The following is a 24957-nucleotide window of genomic DNA, read 5'->3' on the forward strand; positions in this document are numbered from 1 at the left end:
AGGGATGCATCCACCCCGACGCGCGTTTCGGCGCTTGCCTTCATCAGGCAGCACTTTATTTGCATTTACACTTTAGATTTATGATATCATTGTTTGGTGGTCACTGGTTATGCATCAATATCTCAGTCATTTATCCTGTGTAAACTCCTTTTTTAGGGGATTCTTGTTGTCTTTTATTATTATTTTTCCCTGATTGTTATTCCATTTCATATTTTCTATGAAGACCCACTCACTGTTATCACTATCATCATATGTATTTTTATAGAGCACATTTTCTCGTTGGCAGCGATTCATGCACAAATCTCTCAGCTTTAATTGGTTATACAAAATACTTCTTTCCGCTGTTCCCGTCGCGTCCTTTCTTGCCCCCCCCCCGAGCATCTGTTTCTCCCCACCCTTATAGTTTCTGTATTGATACAGATATATTTTTTAATCAATTTTTGAGTTGTAAATTCGGTCATTTGTGTTCGTTTCCTATTATCTAGCATGTGGCAGAGCAGCAGTTTGTTCTCCAGAGCTGCACTTCAGCTGTAGTGGGCAGTCGCCTGCTGGGTGTGAGAGGAGTTACAGTATTATCAGAGTGCACCCCCGATGCTCCCCAATCCTGGGCGTGACCCCGGAGGTGTAACAATGGATCCACCCTTCCCGCCTGCTGCTCAGCCGGACACAATGCTCCCTGCTCTCGGCCGCCAGCCTCATGCTAATGTCCGGTGCTGCCCTAGAGGCGGCCATCTTGGTGGTGGAGCCCCCTTACCTTGGCCGTCTTGTGACTCTCCGCTGCACCCAATGTAGTTCTCAGATCCCTCCCTGGGAAATCAGAGGGGAGGGGTCCGAGTCCACAGCTGTTATTGTTATTACAGTTCCCATGTGACGTTCTGGCGAGAAGCTGAAGGGGGTCCACCGTCCCCTCCCCCCGCGCCGTCGCGCCCTCCGCCTCTCCAGACAGGGTGATCTTATTGATGGCGCGCACCAGTGATCCCGCATCTGTCACACAAACCACCGGAGTGCGGGCGGCCACCCGGGCAGGCGATGGAGGAGGGAACTGGGCCAAGTGAGGAGACACGCGCTCGCCGATGTGCCGGGACTTGAAGGCGGTGTCCACATCGCGACACTTCGGGCTGGACAGCCTCATTCCTATAGAGAATGGCTGCGGCTTCCTCATGGCGGCGGCTCTGCTGCTGGTCGGGGGGTCACGGGCGGCTTGTGGTGGTCTCCTGAGGAAAGAGTGTACAAGATGAAAACCCCGACCTCTACTCTGTCTGGTGTCAACCACCATCTGCTGCGCTCACATGAAGGAGGCTCGCCGACGATCGGTGACCCCATAATAAGAATACATTGTATTTCTATAGCGCCGACATATTCCGCAGCACTTTACATTTCAGAGGGGACTTGTACAGACAATAGACATTACAGCATAACAATAATCACATAGATCATAACAGATACCAAGAGGAGTGAGGGCCCTGCTCGCAAGCTTACAGTCTATGAGGAAAGAGGGAGACACGAAAGGTGGGTGGTAACAGTTGCCCTGATTGTATGGACCAGCCATAGTGTTAAGTGTGTAACAGTACAGACACAGAGGGCTAATGGAGGCATAAAGCATGTGGATCAGTGTCTCTGCCCCTCCCTGGGTCCCCGGGGCCCCTCACCCACCTTCCTGGCCAGGCTGAGCAGGTACAGGACACAGCTGAGCACAGCTTCCCGGAACTGGTCGGATGTCAGATACCTCCAGAGTCTCCGAAGCAGGAGGGAGAGACGACCCCCGGCCCAGTGCGCCCCCCGACGAAGCTGCCGAGCTCCGGACACCACCGTCCGAGAGCTTAGAGCCCGGAGCAGCACAGTGCGGAGCAGCAGGAGCGGAGCGGGCATAGTGTGCGGAACCTGCAAAACAGGAGACATCATAGGCTTACAATCGCCCCAAACCCCCAGAGGGCACACACGCGGCATACGGAGCCCCCCGACATCCTCGGGGAAGAACACACATCACATTGCACCTCCCCAGGGGCGCACACGCATTATATAGCGCACCCCGATCTCCCCAATGCATCATACAGCACCCCCCGATATAGCCAATATATAATGCACGCTACACCCCGGTATTACAGACGGCCGCCCGCTACACCCCGGTATTACAGACGGCCGCCCGCTACACCCCAGTATTACAGACGGCCGCCCGCTACACCCCAGTATTACAGACGGCCGCCCGCTACACCCCAGTATTACAGACGGCCGCCCGCTACACCCCGGTATTACAGACGGCCGCCCGCTACACCCCGGTATTACAGACGGCCGCCCGCTACACCCCGGTATTACAGACGGCCGCCCGCTACACCCCGGTATTACAGACGCCCGCCCGCTACACCCCAGTATTACAGACGCCCGCCCGGTACACCCCAGTATTACAGACGCCCGCCCGCTACACCCCGGTATTACAGACGGCCGCCCGCTACACCCCGGTATTACAGACGGCCGCCCGCTACACCCCGGTATTACAGACGGCCGCCCGCTACACCCCGGTATTACAGACGCCCGCCCGCTACACCCCGGTATTACAGACGCCGCTGTATTCGAGTCTCGCAGTCTTTTCTGATGACATCACCAACTTCTTCCATCTTCCCTGTTAACCCCTTATGTACCGCACTGGCCGCTGTGATGAGGCCCCCCGATCGCTGGACTGAGGCCCCCCGCAACCTCTGCCCGGATAATATGCCCCCTGTATAAAGCTCTTCTGATGGGATCCTGGTTACTGGGGGTCGGATCCCGCAACTTCCTGATGGATTTTCTCCCAGAGTCTAAGGCTACGTGCACACGCTGCGGATTTTCATCTCTACAATGGAGGAGATGGCAAACCGCAGCGGAATCTGCAGAAAGAAGTCACATGTCAATTCTTTCTGCGGTTTGAAAACTGCAGGAAAACCGCGCGGAAAAATCTGCATCATCTGCACAGCAGTTTTTTATTCCCATAGGGAATCATGGTTCTGTACACCTCAGCAGAATCCGCAGCGTGTGCACACGGCCTAAACGCCAATAACTGTGAAAGAAGAGCAGGAATGAAGCCTGGCCCTGCACACAGCTGAGGGGGCGTCACAGTGTGCCAGGTGCACCTCTCACAGCCGGGCAGTAGTATCAGCCAAAACCAGCGCGGCGCCCAGTCCTCCCAGCACAGCGCTCAGTCCTCCCAGCGCGGCGCCCAGTCCTCCCAGCGCGGCGCTCAGTCCTCCCAGCGCGGCGCCCAGTCCTCCCAGCGCGGCGCCCAGTCCTCCCAGCGCGGCGCTCAGTCCTCCCAGCGCGGCGCCCAGTCCTCCCAGCGCGGCGCCCAGTCCTCCCAGCGCGGCGCCCAGTCCTCCCAGCGCGGCGCCCAGTCCTCCCAGCGCGGCGCCCAGTCCTCCCAGCGCGGCGCCCAGTCCTCCCGCTCCAGAGTCCCCGCGGCCTCACTCACCTCCTCAGTCACGCGGCGCCGTCTCTGCAGACCCTGTGTGCGGCTGTGCTCCGACCCCGGGGGCTCCCGGCCTTTATACCCCGCCGCCCCCTGTGATGGGGGAACAGCTGAGGATTAACCCCTACGCTGCCGGGGTGGGTGGGCGGTGGGGCCCTGCGGGAGAGGCTGATCATCGGCAGACCCCACAGCCCCCTGTAGCTGCTCCCAACCTTCAGCCTCCTGATATTAGTAGGAGAAGGAAACAAAACCCCAAATATTAATGAGCACAGGAGAGAACACACGGTGTGTAACGTACAGCGTCCTGTGTGCGATATACAGCGTCCTGTGTGCGATATACAGCGTCCTGTGTGTGATATACAGCGTCCTGTGTGTGATATACAGCGATATACAGCGTCCTGTGTGCGATATACAGCGATATACAGCGTCCTGTGTGTGATATACAGCGATATACAGCGTCCTGTGTGTGATACACAGCGATATACAGCGTCCTGTGTGCGATATACAGCGATATACAGCGTCCTGTGTGTGATATACAGCGATATACAGCGTCCTGTGTGTGATATACAGCGATATACAGCGTCCTGTGTGCGATATACAGCGATATACAGCGTCCTGTGTGTGATATACAGCGATATACAGCGTCCTGTGTGTGATATACAGCGATATACAGCGTCCTGTGTGTGATATACAGCGATATACAGCGTCCTGTGTGCGATATACAGCGTCCTGTGTGTGATATACAGCGATATACAGCGTCCTGTGTGTGATATACAGCGATATACAGCGTCCTGTGTGTGATATACAGCGATATACAGCATCCTGTGTGTGATATACAGCGATATACAGCGTCCTGTGTGTGATATACAGCGATATACAGCGTCCTGTGTGCGATATACAGCGTCCTGTGTGCGATATACAGGGATATACAGCGTCCTGTGTGTGATATACAGCGATATACAGCGTCCTGTGTGTGATATACAGCGATATACAGCGTCCTGTGTGCGATATACAGCGATATACAGCGTCCTGTGTCTGATATACAGCGTCCTGTGTGTGATATACAGCGATATACAGCGTCCTGTGTGCGATATACAGCGATATACAGCATCCTGTGTGCGATATACAGCGATATACAGCGTCCTGTGTGCGATATACAGCGTCCTGTGTGCGATATACAGCGTCCTGTGTGTGATATACAGCGATATACAGCGTCCTGTGTGTGATATACAGCGATATACAGCGTCCTGTGTGCGATATACAGCGTCCTGCGTGTGATATACAGCGTCCTGTGTGCGATATACAGCGATATACAGCGTCCTGTGTGCGATATACAGCAATATACAGCGTCCTGTGTGCGATATACAGCGATATACAGCATCCTGTGTGTGATATACAGCGATATACAGCGTCCTGTGTGCGATATACAGCGATATACAGCGTCCTGTGTGCGATATACAGGGATATACAGCGTCCTGTGTGTGATATACAGCGATATACAGCGTCCTGTGTGTGATATACAGCGATATACAGCGTCCTGTGTGCGATATACAGCGATATACAGCGTCCTGTGTCTGATATACAGCGTCCTGTGTGTGATATACAGCGATATACAGCGTCCTGTGTGCGATATACAGCGTCCTGTGTGCGATATACAGCGATATACAGCGTCCTGTGTGCGATATACAGCGATATACAGCGTCCTGTGTGTGATATACAGCGATATACAGCGTCCTGTGTGCGATATACAGCGTCCTGTGTGCGATATACAGCGATATACAGCGTCCTGTGTGCGATATACAGCGATATACAGCGTCCTGTGTGTGATATACAGCAATATACAGCGTCCTGTGTGCGATATACAGCGATATAGTGTCCTGTGTGCGATATACAGCGTCCTGTGTATGATATACAGCGATATACAGTGTCCTGTGTGCGATATACAGCGATATACAGCGTCCTGTGTGCGATATACAGCGATATAGTGTCCTGTGTGCGATATACAGCGTCCTGTGTGTGATATACAGCAATATACAGCGTCCTGTGTGCGATATACAGCGATATAGTGTCCTGTGTGCGATATACAGCGTCCTGTGTATGATATACAGCGATATACAGCGTCCTGTGTGTGATATACAGCGATATACAGCGTCCTGTGTGCGATATACAGCGATATAGTGTCCTGTGTGCGATATACAGCGTCCTGTGTGTGATATACAGCGATATACAGTGTCCTGTGTGCGATATACAGCATCCTGTGTGTGATATACAGCGATATACAGCGTCCTGTGTGCGATATACAGTGTCCTGTGTGCGATATACAGCGATATACAGCGTCCTGTGTGCGATATACAGCGATATACAGCGTCCTGTGTGCGATATACAGCGTCCTGTGTGCGATATACAGCGTCCTGTGTGATATACAGCGATATACAGTGTCCTGTGTGCGATATACAGCATCCTGTGTGTGATATACAGCGATATAGTGTCCTGTGTGCGATATACAGTGTCCTGTGTGCGATATACAGCGATATACAGCGTCCTGTGTGCGATATACAGCGATATACAGCGTCCTGTGTGTGATATACAGTGTCCTGTGTGCGATATACAGCGTCCTGTGTGTGATATACAGCGATATACAGTGTCCTGTGTGCGATATACAGCGATATACAGCGTCCTGTGTGCGATATACAGCGATATACAGTGTCCTGTGTGTGATATACAGTGTCCTGTGTGCGATATACAGCGTCCTGTGTGTGATATACAGCGATATACAGCATCCTGTGTGCGATATACAGCGATATAGTGTCCTGTGTGCGACATACAGCGTCCTGTGTGTGATATACAGCGATATACAGTGTCCTGTGTGCGATATACAGTGATATACAGCGTCCTGTGTGTGATATACAGCGATATACAGCGTCCTGTGTGCGATATACAGCGATATACAGCGTCCTGTGTGCGATATACAGCGATATACAGTGTCCTGTGTGTGATATACAGTGTCCTGTGTGCGATATACAGCGTCCTGTGTGTGATATACAGCGATATACAGCATCCTGTGTGCGATATACAGCGATATAGTGTCCTGTGTGCGACATACAGCGTCCTGTGTGTGATATACAGCGATATACAGTGTCCTGTGTGCGATATACAGTGATATACAGCGTCCTGTGTGTGATATACAGCGATATACAGCGTCCTGTGTGCGATATACAGCGATATACAGCGTCCTGTGTGTGATATACAGCGATATACAGTGTCCTGTGTGTGATATACAGCGATATACAGTGTCCTGTGTGTGATATACAGCGATATACAGTGTCCTGTGTGTGATATACAGCGATATACAGCGTCCTGTGTGTGATATACAGCGATATACAGTGTCCTGTGTGCGACCAGCGACCAGTGACCCAAAGAGTGGTCGTAAATGGCTGCACATCCAGTTGGAAGAATGTCTCAAGTGGGGTACCACAGGGCTCTGTCCTGGGCCCTGTATTGTTCAACATCTTTATCAACGATTTAGATGAAGGAATTGAGGGTAAACTGATTAAATTTGCTGATGACACAAAGCTAGGAGGGATAGCTAATACAAGAGAAGAGAGAGAGAGGATTCAAAAAGATTTAAATAAACTGGAGAAGTGGGCAGCAACTAACAGAATGGTTTTTAACAGGGAGAAATGCAAAGTACTACATCTGGGCAATAAAAATGAAAAAAGCATATATAGAATGGGAGGAATAGGGCTAAGTGACAGCACATGTGAAAAAGACTTGGGTATACTAATAGATCACAGACTGAATATGAGTCAACAGTGTGATGCAGCAGCAAAAAAGGCAAATGCAATTCTAGGATGTATTAACAGAAGCATACAGTCTAGATCACGTGAAGTCATTATTTCCCTCTACTCCTCTTTGGTCAGACCTCATCTGGAATATTGTGTCCAGTTTTGGGCACCACATTTTAAAAAAGACATCAACAAACTGGAGCAAGTTCAGAAAAGAGCGACCAGAATGGTGACCGGTCTGCAAACCCTGTCTTATGAGGAAAGGTTGCAGGATTTGGGAATGTTTAGTTTGCAAAAGAGAAGACTGAGAGGAGACTTAATAGCTGTCTACAAATATCTAAAGGGCTGTCACATTGTAGAAGGATCAACTTTATTCTCATTTGCACAAGGAAAGACTAGAAGCAATGGGATGAAGCTGAATGGGAGGAGACAGATTAGATATTAGAAAAAACTTTTTGACAGTTAGAGTGATCAATGAGTGGAACAGGCTGCCACGAGAAGTGGTGAGTTCTCCTTCAATGGAAGTCTTCAAACAGAGGCTGGACAGACATCTAACAGGGATGATTTAGCGAATCCTGCTTTGAGCAGGGGGTTGGACCAGATGGCCCAGGAGGTCCCTTCCAACTCTACGATTCTATGATTCTATATACAGCGATATACAGCGTCCTGTGTGCGATATACAGCGTCCTGTGTGCGATATACAGCGATATACAGTGTCCTGTGTGTGATATACAGCGATATACAGCGTCCTGTGTGTGATATACAGCGATATACAGTGTCCTTTGTGTGATATACAGCGATATACAGTGTCCTGTGTGTGATATACAGCGATATACAGTGTCCTGTGTGCGATATACAGCGATATACAGTGTCCTGTGTGCGATATACAGCGTCCAGTGTGTGATATACAGCGATATACAGTGTCCTGTGTGTGATATACAGCGATATACAGTGTCCTGTGTGCGATATACAGCGTCCTGTGTGCGATATACAGCGATATACAGTGTCCTGTGTGCGATATACAGCGATATACAGCGTCCTGTGTGTGATATACAGTGATATACAGTGTCCTTTGTGTGATATACAGCGATATACAGTGTCCTGTGTGTGATATACAGCGATATACAGTGTCCTGTGTGCGATATACAGCGATATACAGTGTCCTGTGTGCGATATACAGCGTCCTGTGTGTGATATACAGCGATATACAGTGTCCTGTGTGTGATATACAGCGATATACAGTGTCCTGTGTGCGATATACAGCGATATACAGCGTCCTGTGTGCGATATACAGCGATATACAGCGTCCTGTGTGTGATATACAGCGATATACAGCGTCCTGTGTGCGATATACAGCGATATACAGCGTCCTGTGTGTGATATACAGCGATATACAGTGTCCTGTGTGCGATATACAGCGATATACAGCGTCCTGTGTGCGATATACAGCGTCCTGTGTGCGATATACAGCGATATACAGCGTCCTGTGTGTGATATACAGCGTCCTGTGTGCGATATACAGCGATATACAGCGTCCTGTGTGTGATATACAGCGATATACAGCGTCCTGTGTGTGATATACAGCGATATACAGCGTCCTGTGTGCGATATACAGCGTCCTGTGTGCGATATACAGCGATATAGTGTCCTGTGTGCGATATACAGCGATATACAGAGTCCTGTGTGCGATATACAGCGTCCTGTGTGCGATATACAGCTATATACAGCGTCCTGTGTGCGATATACAGCGATATACAGCGTCCTGTGTGCGATATACAGCATCCTGTGTGCGATATACAGCGATATACACTCACTGGCCACTTTATTAGGTACACCATGCTAGTAAGGGGTTGGACCCCCTTTTGCCTTCAGAACTGCCTCAATTCTTCGTGGCAGAGATTCAACAAGGTGCTGGAAGCATTCCTCAGAGATTTTGGACCATATTGACATGATGGCATCACACAGTTGGCGCAGATTTGTCGGCTGCACATCCCTGATGCGAATCTCCCGTTCCACCACATCCCAAAGATGCTCTATTGGATTGAGATCTGGTGACTGAGGAGGCCATTTGAGTACAGTGAACTCATTGTCATGTTCAAGAAACCAATCTGAGATGATTCGAGCTTTATGACATGGCGCATTATCCTGCTGAAAGTAGCCATCAGATGTTGGGTACATTGTGGTCATAAAGGGATGGACATGGTCAGCAACAATACTCAGGTAGGCTGTGGCGTTGCAACGATGCTCAATTGGTACCAAGGGGCCCAAAGAGTGCCCAGAAAAAATTCCCCACACCATGACACCACCACCACCAGCCTGAACCGTTGATACAAGGCAGGATGGATCCATGCTTTCATGTTGTTTACGCCAAATTCTGACCCTACCATCCGAATGTCGCAGCAGAAATCGAGACTCATCAGACCAGGCAACGTTTTTCCAATCTTCTACTGTCCAATTTCGATGAGCTTGTGCAAATTGTAGCCTCAGTTTCCTGTTCTTAGCTGAGAGGAGTGGTACCCAGTGTGGTCTTCTGCTGCTGTAGCCCATCTGCCTCAAAGTTCGACGCACTGTGCGTTCAGAGATGCTCTTCTGCCTACCTTGGTTGTAACGGGTGGCAATTTGAGTCACTGTTGCCTTTCTATCAGCTCGAACCAGTCTGCCCATTCTCCTCTGACCTCTGGCATCAACAAGGCATTTCCGGCCACAGAACTGCCGCTCACTGGATTTTTTTTCTTTTTCGGACCATTCTCTGTAAACCCTAGAGATGGTTGTGCGTGAAAATCCCAGTAGATCAGCAGTTTCTGAAATTCTCAGACCAGCCCTTCTGGCACCAACAATCATGCCACGTTCAAAGGCACTCAAATCACCTTTCTTCCCCATACTGATGCTCGGTTTGAACTGCAGGAGATTGTCTTGACCATGTCTACATGCCTAAATGCACTGAGTTGCCGCCATGTGATTGGCTGATTAGAAATTAAGTCTTAACACACAGTTGGACAGGTGTACCTAATAAAGTGGCCAGTGAGTGTAGTGTCCTGTGTGCGATATACAGCATCCTGTGTGCGATATACAGCGATATACACCGTCCTGTGTGCGATATACAGCGATACACAGCGTCCTGTGTGCGATATACAGCGATATACAGCGTCCTGTGTGTGATATACAGCGATATACAGCGTCCTGTGTGCGATATACAGCGATATACAGCATCCTGTGTGCGATATACAGCGATATACAGCGTCCTGTGTGTGATATACAGCGATATACAGCGTCCTGTGTGCGATATACAGCGTCCTGTGTGCGATATACAGCGTCCTGTGTGCGATATACAGCGATATAGTGTCCTGTGTGCGATATACAGCGATATAGTGTCCTGTGTGCGATATACAGCATCCTGTGTGCGATATACAGCGATATAGTGTCCTGTGTGCGATATACAGCATCCTGTGTGTGATATACAGCGATATACAGCGTCCTGTGTGCGATATACAGCGTCCTGTGTGCGATATACAGCGTCCTGTGTGCGATATACAGCGATACACAGCGTCCTGTGTGCGATATACAGCGATACACAGCGTCCTGTGTGTGATATACAGCGATATACAGCGTCCTGTGTGCGATATACAGCGATATACAGCATCCTGTGTGCGATATACAGCGATATACAGCGTCCTGTGTGTGATATACAGCGATATACAGCGTCCTGTGTGCGATATACAGCGATATACAGCATCCTGTGTGCGATATACAGCGATATACAGCGTCCTGTGTGTGATATACAGCGATATACAGCGTCCTGTGTGCGATATACAGCGTCCTGTGTGCGATATACAGCGTCCTGTGTGCGATATACAGCGATATAGTGTCCTGTGTGCGATATACAGCGATATAGTGTCCTGTGTGCGATATACAGCATCCTGTGTGCGATATACAGCGATATAGTGTCCTGTGTGCGATATACAGCATCCTGTGTGTGATATACAGCGATATACAGCGTCCTGTGTGCGATATACAGCGATATACAGCGTCCTGTGTGTGATATACAGCGATATACAGCGTCCTGTGTGCGATATACAGCGATATACAGAGTCCTGTGTGTGATATACAGCGATATACAGTGTCCTGTGTGTGATATACAGCGATATACAGTGTCCTGTGTGCGATATACAGCGATATACAGCGTCCTGTGTGCGATATACAGCGTCCTGTGTGCGATATACAGCGATATACAGTGTCCTGTGTGTGATATACAGCGTCCTGTGTGCGATATACAGCGATATACAGCGTCCTGTGTGTGATATACAGCGATATACAGTGTCCTGTGTGTGATATACAGCGATATACAGTGTCCTGTGTGTGATATACAGTGATATACAGTGTCCTGTGTGCGATATACAGAGATATACAGCGTCCTGTGTGCGATATACAGCGTCCTGTGTGTGATATACAGCGATATACAGTGTCCTGTGTGTGATATACAGCGATATACAGCGTCCTGTGTGTGATATACAGCGATATACAGTGTCCTGTGTGCGATATACAGCGATATACAGCGTCCTGTGTGTGATATACAGCGATATACAGCGTCCTGTGTGCGATATACAGCGATATACAGCGTCCTGTGTGTGATATACAGCGATATACAGTGTCCTGTGTGCGATATACAGCGATATACAGCGTCCTGTGTGCGATATACAGCGTCCTGTGTGCGATATACAGCGATATACAGCGTCCTGTGTGTGATATACAGCGATATACAGTGTCCTGTGTGCGATATACAGCGATATACAGCGTCCTGTGTGCGATATACAGCGTCCTGTGTGCGATATACAGCGATATACAGCGTCATGTGTGTGATATACAGCGATATACAGCGTCCTGTGTGCGATATACAGCGATATACAGCGTCCTGTGTGTGATATACAGCGATATACAGTGTCCTGTGTGCGATATACAGCGATATACAGCATCCTGTGTGCGATATACAGCGATATACAGCGTCCTGTGTGTGATATACAGCGATATACAGCGTCCTGTGTGCGATATACAGCGTCCTGTGTGCGATATACAGCGATATAGTGTCCTGTGTGCGATATACAGCGATATAGTGTCCTGTGTGCGATATACATCATCCTGTGTGCGATATACAGCGATATAGTGTCCTGTGTGCGATATACAGCATCCTGTGTGCGATATACAGCGATATACAGCGTCCTGTGTGCGATATACAACGATACACAGCGTCCTGTGTGTGATATACAGCGATATACAGCGTCCTGTGTGCGATATACAGCGATATACAGCATCCTGTGTGCGATATACAGCGATATACAGCGTCCTGTGTGTGATATACAGCGATATACAGCATCCTGTGTGCGATATACAGCGACCTGTGTGCGATATACAGCGTCCTGTGTGCGATATACAGCGATATAGTGTCCTGTGTGCGATATACATCATCCTGTGTGCGATATACAGCGATATAGTGTCCTGTGTGCGATATACAGCATCCTGTGTGCGATATACAGCGATATACAGCGTCCTGTGTGCGATATACAGCGATATACAGCGTCCTGTGTGTGATATACAGCGATATACAGTGTCCTGTGTGCGATATACAGCGATATACAGCATCCTGTGTGCGATATACAGCGATATACAGCGTCCTGTGTGCGATATACAGCGTCCTGTGTGCGATATACAGCGATATACAGTGTCCTGTGTGTGATATACAGCGATATACAGCGTCCTGTGTGCGATATACAGCGATATACAGCGTCCTGTGTGTGATATACAGCGATATACAGCATCCTGTGTGCGATATACAGCGATATACAGCGTCCTGTGTGTGATATACAGCGATATACAGAATCATAGAATCATAGAATCGTAGAGTTGGAAGGGACCTCCTGGGCCATCTGGTCCAACCCCCTGCTCAAAGCAGGATTCGCTAAATCATCCCAGTTAGATGTCTGTCCAGCCTCTGTTTGAAGACTTCCATTGAAGGAGAACTCACCACTTCTCGTGGCAGCCTGTTCCACTCATTGATCACTCTAACTGTCAAAAAGTTTTTTCTAATATCTAATCTGTGTCTCCTCCCATTCAGCTTCATCCCATTCATCCCACACAGCGTCCTGTGTGCGATATACAGCGTCCTGTGTGCGATATACAGCGTCCTGTGTGCGATATACAGCGATATAGTGTCCTGTGTGCGATATACAGCGATATACAGCGTCCTGTGTGTGATATACAGCGATATACAGTGTCCTGTGTGCGATATACAGCGATATACAGCGTCCTGTGTGCGATATACAGCGATATACAGCGTCCTGTGTGCGATATACAGCGTCCTGTGTGTGATATACAGCGATATACAACGTCCTGTGTGCGATATACAGCGTCCTGTGTGCGATATACAGCGTCCTGTGTGCGATATACAGCGTCCTGTGTGTGATATACAGCGTCCTGTGTGCGATATACAGCGTCCTGTGTGTGATATACAGCGATATACAGTGTCCTGTGTGCGATATACAGCGATATACAGCGTCCTGTGTGCGATATACAGCGTCCTGTGTGCGATATACAGCGTCCTGTGTGTGATATACAGCGATATACAGCGTCCTGTGTGTGATATACAGCGTCCTGTGTGCGATATACAGCGTCCTGTGTGTGATATACAGCGATATACAGCGTCCTGTGTGCGATATACAGCGTCCTGTGTGCGATATACAGCGTCCTGTGTGCGATATACAGCGATATACAGTGTCCTGTGTGCGATATACAGCGATATACAGCATCCTGTGTGCGATATACAGCGATATACAGCGTCCTGTGTGCGATATACAGCGTCCTGTGTGCGATATACAGCGATATACAGCGTCCTGTGTGTGATATACAGCGATATACAGCGTCCTGTGTGCGATATACAGCGATATACAGCGTCCTGTGTGTGATATACAGCGATATACAGTGTCCTGTGTGCGATATACAGCGATATACAGCATCCTGTGTGCGATATACAGCGATATACAGCGTCCTGTGTGTGATATACAGCGATATACAGCGTCCTGTGTGCGATATACAGCGTCCTGTGTGCGATATACAGCGTCCTGTGTGCGATATACAGCGATATAGTGTCCTGTGTGCGATATACAGCGATATACAGCGTCCTGTGTGTGATATACAGTGATATACAGTGTCCTGTGTGCGATATACAGCGATATACAGCGTCCTGTGTGCGATATACAGCGATATACAGCGTCCTGTGTGCTATATACAGCGTCCTGTGTGTGATATACAGCGATATACAGCGTCCTGTGTGCGATATACAGCGTCCTGTGTGCGATATACAGCGTCCTGTGTGTGATATACAGCGTCCTGTGTGCGATATACAGCGTCCTGTGTGTGATATACAGCGATATACAGTGTCCTGTGTGCGATATACAGCGATATACAGTGTCCTGTGTGCGATATACAGCGATATACAGCGTCCTGTGTGCGATATACAGCGTCCTGTGTGTGATATACAGCGATATACAGCGTCCTGTGTGCGATATACAGCGTCCTGTGTGCGATATACAGCGTCCTGTGTGCGATATACAGAGATATACAGTGTCCTGTGTGCGATATACAGCGATATACAGCGTCCTGTGTGCGATATACAGCGATATACAGCTTCCTGTGTGTGATATACAGCGATATACAGTGTCCTGTGTGCAATATACAGCGATATACAGCATCCTGTGTGCGATATACAGCGATATACAGCGTCCTGTGTGCGATATACAGCGTCCTGTGTGCGATATACAGCGTCCTGTGTGCGATATACAGCGATATAGTGTCCTGTGTGCGATATACAGCGATATACAGCGTCCTGTGTGCGATATACAGCGTCCTGTGTGTGATATACAGCGATATACAGCGTCCTGTGTGCGATATACAGCGTCCTGTGTGCGATATACAGCGTCCTGTGTGCGATATACAGCGATATACAGCGTCCTGTGTGCGATATACAGCGATATACAGCGTCCTGTGTGCGATATACAGTGTCCTGTGTGCGATATACAGCGATATACAGCGTCCTGTGTGCGATATACAGCGTCGTGTGTGCGATATACAGCGTCCTGTGTGTGATATACAGCGATATACAGCGTCCTGTGTGCGATATACAGTGTCCTGTGTGCGATATACAGCGTCCTGTGTGTTATATACAGCGTCCTGTGTGCAATATACAGTGTCCTGTGTGCAATATACAGCGTCCTGAGTGCGATATACAGCGATATACAGTGTCCTGTGTGCGATATACAGCGTCCTGTGTGCGATATACAGCGTCCTGTGTGCGATATACAGCGATATACAGCGTCCTGTGTGTGATACACAGCGTCGTGTGTGCGATATACAGCGTCCTGTGTGCGATATACAGCGATATACAGCGTCCTGTGTGCGATATACAGCGATATACAGCGTCCTGTGTGCGATATACAGCGATATACAGCGTCCTGTGTGCGATATACAGTGTCCTGTGTGCGATATACAGCGTCCTGTGTGTGATATACAGCGTCCTGTGTGCGATATACAGTGTCCTGTGTGCGATATACAGCGATATACAGCGTCCTGTGTGCGATATACAGCGTCGTGTGTGCGATATACAGCGTCCTGTGTGTGATATACAGCGATATACAGCGTCCTGTGTGCGATATACAGTGTCCTGTGTGCGATATACAGCGTCCTGTGTGTTATATACAGCGTCCTGTGTGCAATATACAGTGTCCTGTGTGCAATATACAGCGTCCTGTGTGCGATATACAGCGATATACAGTGTCCTGTGTGCGATATACAGCGTCCTGTGTGCGATATACAGCGTCCTGTGTGCGATATACAGCGATATACAGCGTCCTGTGTGTGATACACAGCGTCGTGTGTGCGATATACAGCGTCCTGTGTGCGATATACAGCGATATACAGCGTCCTGTGTGCGATATACAGCGATATACAGCGTCCTGTGTGCGATATACAGCGATATACAGCGTCCTGTGTGCGATATACAGTGTCCTGTGTGCGATATACAGCGTCCTGTGTGTGATATACAGCGTCCTGTGTGCGATATACATTGTCCTGTGTGCGATATACAGCGTCCTGTGTGCGATATACAGCGTCCTGTGTGCGATATACAGCGATATACAGCATCCTGTGTGCGATATACAGCGTCCTGTGTGCGATATACAGCGTCCTGTTTGCGATATACAGTGATATACAGCGTCCTGTGTGCGATATACAGCATCGTGTGTGCGATATACAGCGTCCTGTGTGCGATATTCAGCGATATAGAGTCCTGTGTGTGATATACAGCGTCCTGTGTGCGATATACAGCATCCTGTGTGCGATATACAGTGTACTGTGTGCGATATACAGCGTCCTGTGTGCGATATACAGCGATATACAGTGTCCTGTGTGTGATATACAGCGATATACAGCGTCCTGTGTGCGATATACAGCGTCCTGTGTGCGATATACAGCGATATACAGCGTCCTGTGTGTGATATACAGCGTCCTGTGTGCGATATACAGTGTCCTGTGTGTGATATACAGTGTCCTGTGTGCGATATACAGTGTCCTGTGTGCGATATACAGCGATATACAGTGTCCTGTGTGTGATATACAGCGTCCTGTGTTTGATATACAGCGTCCTGTGTGCGATATACAGCGTCCTGTGTGCGATATACAGTGTCCTGTGTGCGATATACAGCGTCCTGTGTGTGATATACAGCGTCCTGTGTGCGATATACAGTGTCCTGTGTGCGATATACAGCGACATACAGTGTCCTGTGTGTGATATACAGCGTCCTGTGTGTGATATACAGCGTCGTGTGTGCGATATACAGCGTCCTGTGTGCGATATACAGCGATATACAGCGTCCTGTGTGCGATATACAGCGATATACAGCGTCCTGTCTGCGATATACAGCGTTCTGTGTGCAATATACAGCGTCGTGTGTGCGATATACAGCGTCCTGTGTGCGATATACAGCGTCCTGTGTGCGATATACAGCGTCCTGTGTGTGATATACAGCGTCCTGTGTGCGATATACAGCGTCCTGTGTGCGATATACAGTGTCCTGTGTGTGATATACAGCGTCGTGTGTGCGATATACAGCGTCCTGTGTGCGATATACAGCGATATACAGTGTCCTGTGTGCGATATACAGCGTCCTGTGTGCGATATACAGCGTCCTGTGTGCGATATACAGCGTCCTGTGTGCGATATACAGTGTCCTGTGTGTGATATACAGCGTCCTGTGTGTGATATACAGCGTCGTGTGTGCGATATACAGCGTCCTGTGTGCGATATACAGCGTCCTGTGTGTGATATACAGCGTCCTGTGTGCGATATACAGTGTCCTGTGTGCGATATACAGCGTCCTGTGTGCGATATACAGTGTCCTGTGTGCGTTATACAGCATCCTGTGTGCGATATACAGTGTCCTGTGTGTGATATACAGCGTCGTGTGTGCGATATACAGTGTCCTGTGTGCGATATACAGCATCGTGTGTGCGATATACAGCGTCCTGTGTGCGATATACAGCGATATACAGCGTCCTGTGTGCGATATACAGCGTCCTGTGTGTGATATACAGCGTCCTGTGTGTGATATACAGCGATATACAGCGTCCTGTGTGTGATATACAGCGTCCTGTGTGCGATATACAGTGTCCTGTGTGCGATATACAGCGTCCTGTGTGCGATATACAGCGTCCTGTGTGCGATATACAGCGTCCTGTGTGTGATATACAGCGTCCTGTGTGCGATATACAGTGTCCTGTGTGTGATATACAGCGTCGTGTGTGCGATATACAGCGTCCTGTGTGCGATATACAGCGATATACAGCGTCCTGTGTGCGATATACAGCGTCCTGTGTGCGATATACAGCGTCCTGTGTGCGATATACAGCGTCCTGTGTGTGATATGCAGCGTCGTGTGTGTGATATACAGCGTCGTGTGTGCGATATACAGCGTACTGTGTGTGATATACAGCGTCCTGTGTGCGATATACAGTGTCCTGTGTGTGATATACAGCGTCCTGTGTGCGATATACAGTGTCCTGTGTGCGATATATAGCGTCCTGTGTGCGATATACAGTGTCCTGTGTGTGATATACAGCGTCGTGTGTGCGATATACAGTGTCCTGTGTGCGATATACAGCGTCGTGTGCGATATACAGCGTCCTGTGTGCGATATACAGCGATATACAGCGTCCTGTGTGCGATATACAGCGTCCTGTGTGCGATATACAGCGTCCTGTGTGTGATATACAGTGATATACAGCGTCCTGTGTGTGATATACAGCGTCCTGTGTGCGATATACAGTGTCCTGTGTGCGATATACAGCGTCCTGTGTGCGATATACAGCGTCCTGTGTGCGATATACAGCGATATACAGCGTCCTGTGTGCGATATACAGCGTCCTGTGTGCGATATACAGCGTCCTGTGTGTGATATACAGTGATATACAGCGTCCTGTGTGTGATATACAGCGTCCTGTGTGCGATATACAGTGTCCTGTGTGCGATATACAGCGTCCTGTGTGCGATATACAGCGTCCTGTGTGTGATATACAGTGATATACAGCGTCCTGTGTGTGATATACAGCGTCCTGTGTGTGATATACAGTGTCCTGTGTGCGATATACAGCGTCGTGTGCGATATACAGCGTCCTGTGTGCGATATACAGCGATATACAGCGTCCTGTGTGCGATATACAGCGTCCTGTGTGCGATATACAGCGTCCTGTGTGTGATATACAGTGATATACAGCGTCCTGTGTGTGATACACAGCGTCCTGTGTGCGATATACAATGTCCTGTGTGCGATATACAGCGTCCTGTGTGCGATATACAGCGTCCTGTGTGCGATATACAGCGTCCTGTGTGCGATATACAGCGTCCTGTGTGCGATATACAGCGTCCTGTGTGCGATATACAGCGTCCTGTGTGCGATATACAGCGTCCTGTGTGTGATATACAGTGATATACAGCGTCCTGTGTGCGATATACAGCGTCCTGTGTGCGATATACAGCGTCCTGTGTGCGATATACAGTGTCCTGTGTGCGATATACAGAAATGCTATGTGGGCCGGACAACGCCACCGCTGCATAAAAGCATAAGCTTGCACAGGTGTAATCTAAAAGAAGGATTCTACAGCACGGCCGACCCAGGAAAAGGATCGCCTCCAGGGTGATCCCTACTGACCATGCCGCCCTTGATAACCCCAGCCGAGTCCAGACTCTTAACAGGAGAGATCTTCTGGCTCCACAAGCGGAACACTAGGAATCCCGAGGACTCGGTGAAGCAGCGGATGGTTCACGGATTAGGCTCTTCCTATGGGTTCTGCTCCTTCCCCTCTGCACTTTATAGTGATAGATGTTATGAAGAGGTGACATCCGGTCATTGTGGTTATTCTCGGTTTGTTTTTATTTATTTTTCTAGAAAATGGTCGAGAAAATTTTATACATATATATTTATATTTTTTTTTTGTGTGTGTTTTTTCCACTATTATCACTTTGATTGCACAGACTCTCGGGAAACTTCCACCCAATAAGGAGATCCAATCCACCCGCGGCTCAATGGTGTAAAGCATCAGTAGCAGGGTCCTGACAAAGGATGAAGGGGTTAACACCACGGGTTCACGCTCTCCCCCAGCTTACAGAGTTATGCATTTATTTAGCTACTTTTTTATTGTGTTTCTCTGTATTTAGATTCTTATTGTATGAGCAATGATTACAAGTGATATGCTCCATTATGTTTTATGATGTATATATGAGTTTAACCCCTTAACGACCAGCGGTATTTTTGGTTTTGCATTTTCATTTTTCGCTCCCCTTCTCAGAGCCACAACTTTTTTATTTTTCCATCAATATGTGAGGACTTATTATTTCTGGGACGAGTTGTACTTTTGAACGACATCATTGGTTTCAGCATGTCATGTACTAGAAAACGGGAAAAAAACTCCAAGTGCGGCAAAATTGCAAAAAGAGTGCAGTCCCACCCTTGTTTTTTGTTTGTTTTTTTGCTAGGTTCACCAAATGCTAAAGCTGCCCTGCCATTCTGATTCTCCAGGTGACTGCGAGTTCACAGACACCAGACATGTCTTTGTTCCCTTTTATCTAAGTGGTGACAAAAACAAATTCCAAAGTTTGCTAAAAAAAAAAAAATTGCGCCATTTTTCGAGACCTGCAGCGTCTCCACTTTTTGTGATCTGGGGTCGGGTGGGGGCTTATTTTTTGTGCACCGAGGTGACGTTTCTAATGATACCATTTTGTGCAGATACGATCTTTTCATCGCACGTTATTGCATTTTAATGCACTGTCACAGTGACCAAAAAAAGTAATTCTAGCGTTTTGATTTTTTTTCCCGCTACGCCGTTTAGCGATCCAGTTGATCCTTTTTTCATTGATAGATCGGGCGATTCTGAACACGGCGATACCTAATATGTGTATGTTTGGGTTTTTTTTGTTTTATTTTGAATGGGGCGAAAGGGGAGTGATCTGCACTTTAGTTTTTTCATATTTTTAAAAACATTTTTTATTACTTTTGCCATGCCTCAATAGTCTCCATAGGAGGCTAGAAGCTGCGATAGCGCGATCGGCTCTGCTACATAGAGGCGATGGTCAGATCACCCATATGTAGCAGCTTTACAGCATTGCTATGAGCACCGACCACCGGGTGATGCTCATAGCAATCAGGCATCAACAACCATAGAGGTCTCCAGGACACCTCTGGTTGTTATGCCAACACATCGCTGACCCCCGATCATGTGACGGGGGTCAGCAATGCACCCATTTCCAGCTGCACGGCTGGAGGCACCGGTTAAATGCCGCTGTCAGTGTTTGACAGCAGCGTTTAACTAGTTAACAGGTGCGGGTGGATTGCGATTCCGCCTGCGCCTATTGTGGGCAAATGTCTGATGTTCAAAACAGCTGTTATGTTGCAGCTTTGATGCGGGCTCACCGCCGGAGCCCACCTCAAAGCGGGGGAGATGTCCAATGATGGGTTATGTCCGTCATTGGGCGTTAAGGGGTTAAGTCTGATTCCTCGCCCACTGGGTGTGGCGGTTTTTTGAATGGCGGCGTCTCCATGTGCCTCCTATACATAACAGACCCTGTATGTGTATAGACCGTCCTGAGGAAGGGCTGTGATCACCATGAAGCGGTGCAGGCGTGTAGGGGGTAACGTGCGGGGCTTGGTCTTCTTCTTGCTCAGGAGCTGCCGTAAGCCTACAACATGACGTCATACTGTGGCTCCCACGTCCAGCAGCGCCAGAGTCCATGACACATAGAACAGCACGTGACAGCTCCAGAGGAAACATACAACACAAAGGAATAACATCAATCCCATCGATAACACTGGATTTACAAGAAGAAAAGAAAGAATGAAGAGGAGCAACTGCAGGCACGAGCCCGCGCCAAAGACTCTGTGCGGACCGAGCGCCACCGACCGATCCGACGACGGAGCCCCAACTCCGATCAGAAAACGAGAGGAAGAGCTGAATAAAGAACGCATTTACAAGGCTGAGATTACCACCATCAGGAGTAAAATATAATCATTTATTAATTTATTAAAAAAGCAAAAAAAAAATTATATATATATATATAAAGTGTTTTTTGTATCAATTGTGCAATTATTTTATGACTCTTTTTTATCAGAGAATAGGAGATAACAGAATTCCGGAGAGGGAATCTTATCCCAATCACAGATTACAGGAATAAAAAATATATCATCAAAAAATCAGTGCTGAACACATCCATGAATGATTTCCTGGGATATTAGTGCTCCTATTAGACGTCAGGCTGCTTATTAATAAGCCGCCCACAAGTGCAACGTTCCCAATTACCAGGTGGATCTGTCAGATTCTGGATTCTCTGATATAATCCTTTTTCCTTTCTGGCCCTCGGGGGTTAATATCAGTTTTTGCCCCCCAGTGGCCGCTGGTGTTACTATAGGTTTAGTCTGCTGGTGGAGACCACTCCCGCCTTCCTATATAAGGTCACCTGGTACACCAGCTGACTGTTGGTAATACAGGTCCTTTGCAAACCAACCTTTGAGAAGAGAGGAGCTCGCTGGAGCAGTGCTTTCTGCAGCCTATCTGGTGGTGCTTCTGCTGAAAGCGGAGTTCAGGAGCATTGGCAGCAGAGAAAGCTAAGTTGTTTGTTTTCCCTGTCTGTCATTTTCCTTGGTGTTATATTAGTACAGCGGTGGAACCAGTGTCTGCACTTACCAATTCCCTACTGAGGGTTAGGTGCAGGGTGAGTGAGGGCTGAGGTATCCTGCTCGGCGACGGTTTGAAAGAAGCCGTATAGGGACATCAGGAGAATTCAGGGACACAGCCTCAGGAGAGTGCAGGAGGTGTCTCTTTCCCCGTTCCCTATTGCAGGGCCCACCATTGTAATTGTGTCCCCGGTGTCCCCTTGTTTTGTTTTGTTGTTTGGTGACCAACCGATCGTCAGGTCGCATCACGCAGGGCCAGTCACATCGTGACACCAGGGAGCAAACATCAGAGAAGATCCACGACCAAACCCACCGAGGACGGGCTGTGACCTACGAGATTCTGAGAATCCAACCCCAGATCACCAGCACAAAGAGGGAAAGCGGGAGCCTTCATCTGAAGGAGGGATTATACCAGAGAAGTGGTTCCAAAATTCACACTAGTACTGTGAGAAGATGAAATATATATATGTATATATATATATGTAAAAAATGCATTATTATTATTTTTCAGTAAGAATACCGATCATGAATTGAATAATTAATTGTTTACATACACTCACTGGCCACTTTATTAGGTACACCATGCTAGTAAGGGGTTGGACCCCCTTTTGCCTTCAGAACTGCCTCAATTCTTCGTGGCAGAGATTCAACAAGGTGCTGGAAGCTCAGAGATTTTGGACCATATTGACATGATGGCATCACACAGTTGGCGCAGATTTGTCGGCTGCACATCCCTGATGCGAATCTCCCGTTCCACCACATCCCAAAGATGCTCTATTGGATTGAGATCTGGTGACTGAGGAGGCCATTTGAGTACAGTAAACTCATTGTCATGTTCAAGAAACCAATCTGAGATGATTCGAGCTTTATGACATGGCGCATTATCCTGCTGAAAGTAGCCATCAGATGTTGGGTACATTGTGGTCATAAAGGGATGGACATGGTCAGCAACAATACTCAGGTAGGCTGTGGCGTTGCAACGATGCTCAATTGGTACCAAGGGGCCCAAAGAGTGCCAAGAAAAAATTCCCCACACCATGACACCACCACCACCAGCCTGAACCGTTGATACAAGGCAGGATGGATCGATGCTTTCATGTTGTTTACGCCAAATTCTGACCCTACCATCCGAATGTCGCAGCAGAAATCGTGACTCATCAGACCAGGCAACGTTTTTCCAATCTTCTACTGTCCAATTTCGATGAGCTTGTGCAAATTTTAGCCTCAGTTTCCTGTTCTTAGCTGAGAGGAGTGGTACCCATTGTGGTCTTCTGCTGCTGTAGCCCATCTGCCTCAAAGTTCGACGCACTGTGCGTTCAGAGATGCTCTTCTGCCTACCTTGGTTGTAACGGGTGGCAATTTGAGTCACTGTTGCCTTTCTATCAGCTCGAACCAGTCTGCCCATTCTCCTCTGACCTCTGGCATCAACATGGCATTTCCGGCCACAGAACTGCCGCTCACTGGATTTTTTTTCTTTTTCGGACCATTCTCTGTAAACCCTAGAGATGGTTGTGCGTGAAAATCCCAGTAGATCAGCAGTTTCTGAAATTCTCAGACCAGCCCTTCTGGCACCAACAATCATGCCACGTTCAAAGGCACTCAAATCACCTTTCTTCCCCATACTGATGCTCGGTTTGAACTGCAGGAGATTGTCTTGACCATGTCTACATGCCTAAATGCACTGAGTTGCCGCCATGTGATTGGCTGATTAGAAATTAAGTCTTAACACACAGTTGGACAGGTGTACCTAATAAAGTGGCCAGTGAGTGTATATACGGTATATAGAATTTAGAAGTGGTCTTTTATTTTTTGCAGAGCTGTATATAATTTTTCCTTTTTGCTATGAGATGCTTTTTTGCTGCCATGTCGCTTCCTTTATGGAGCAATGCTTCTCCGGTGACGGCGCGCACCCGCGTACTTGGACGGTGCACTTTGGGTAAGTCGCCGGCTGGCTGGTGACGTGTGCGCTGCATGGCCGCTGGGAGGAGAAAGCTCTGCGGGGTCGGTAGGCATACAGACATGGAGGTGCTGAGAGACAGCCGTAGATACCGATGGGCTGCTATTGTCAGTGAATATGATTGGATCGTTATGATGGGTTTATACATGGAGGAACATCCGGTCTCAGTGCTTCCACCATGGAGATGGGGACGCAGGTTTCCTACTTGTCGACCCTGCGATAACACATTATGTATGGAGATTTGCATGTTGTTTGCACTGAGTGTAATGGATTAGGACCTTGTAGATATTAGATTTAGGTTATTTGTGCTTTTTTGTGAATATTTTATGTGCGGCTGTGACGTGAGGGCGATTGGTGCTTGTTGTGGCTCCACACTATTGAAGCCGGCCTATTGCTGGTGGAAACGTCGCATTTTATCATGGCGGAATAAAGCTGTTTTTCTGCTACGACCCCTGGATCGGACGCTGTTCTCACCTTCTTTTGATTGCTGCCGTTTTCCAAGCGGGTTCCTTGCAT

The 24957-nt window shown here is 48.3% G+C and overlaps 1 protein-coding gene across 1 annotated transcript; it reads right to left on the reverse strand.

The window, feature by feature from the left end:
• Positions 1 to 754: 754 nt before the first annotated feature.
• On the reverse strand, positions 755 to 24957 carry MYMX (myomixer, myoblast fusion factor). The gene is made up of 4 exons (XM_073564899.1): positions 24916 to 24957; positions 3440 to 3529; positions 1654 to 1881; positions 755 to 1214 (listed from the first exon to the last, which is right to left on the reverse strand). Exons 1-4 carry the CDS (start codon positions 24955 to 24957, stop codon positions 1191 to 1193), a joined length of 384 nt encoding a protein of 127 aa, XP_073421000.1. The 3' UTR covers positions 755 to 1190.

Source organism: Dendrobates tinctorius, unplaced genomic scaffold (genome assembly GCF_039654945.1).
Source record: "Dendrobates tinctorius isolate UK_male_01 unplaced genomic scaffold, ASM3965494v1 ptg000501l, whole genome shotgun sequence".
Classification (NCBI taxonomy): Eukaryota; Metazoa; Chordata; class Amphibia; order Anura; family Dendrobatidae; genus Dendrobates; species Dendrobates tinctorius.

What these genes read in the sequence shown, in the direction of transcription:
- MYMX (XM_073564899.1), bottom strand. Translation starts at nt 24,957, where the DNA reads ATGCAAGGAACCCGCTTGGAAAACGGCAGCAATCAAAAGAAG. An exon ending in ACGGCAGCAATCAAAAGAAG is followed by an intron (nt 3,530 to 24,915) that starts GTGAGAACAGCG and finishes CCCCCATCACAG; the next exon opens with GGGGCGGCGGGGTATAAAGG. An exon ending in GGCGCCGCGTGACTGAGGAG is followed by an intron (nt 1,882 to 3,439) that starts GTGAGTGAGGCC and finishes CCTGTTTTGCAG; the next exon opens with GTTCCGCACACTATGCCCGC.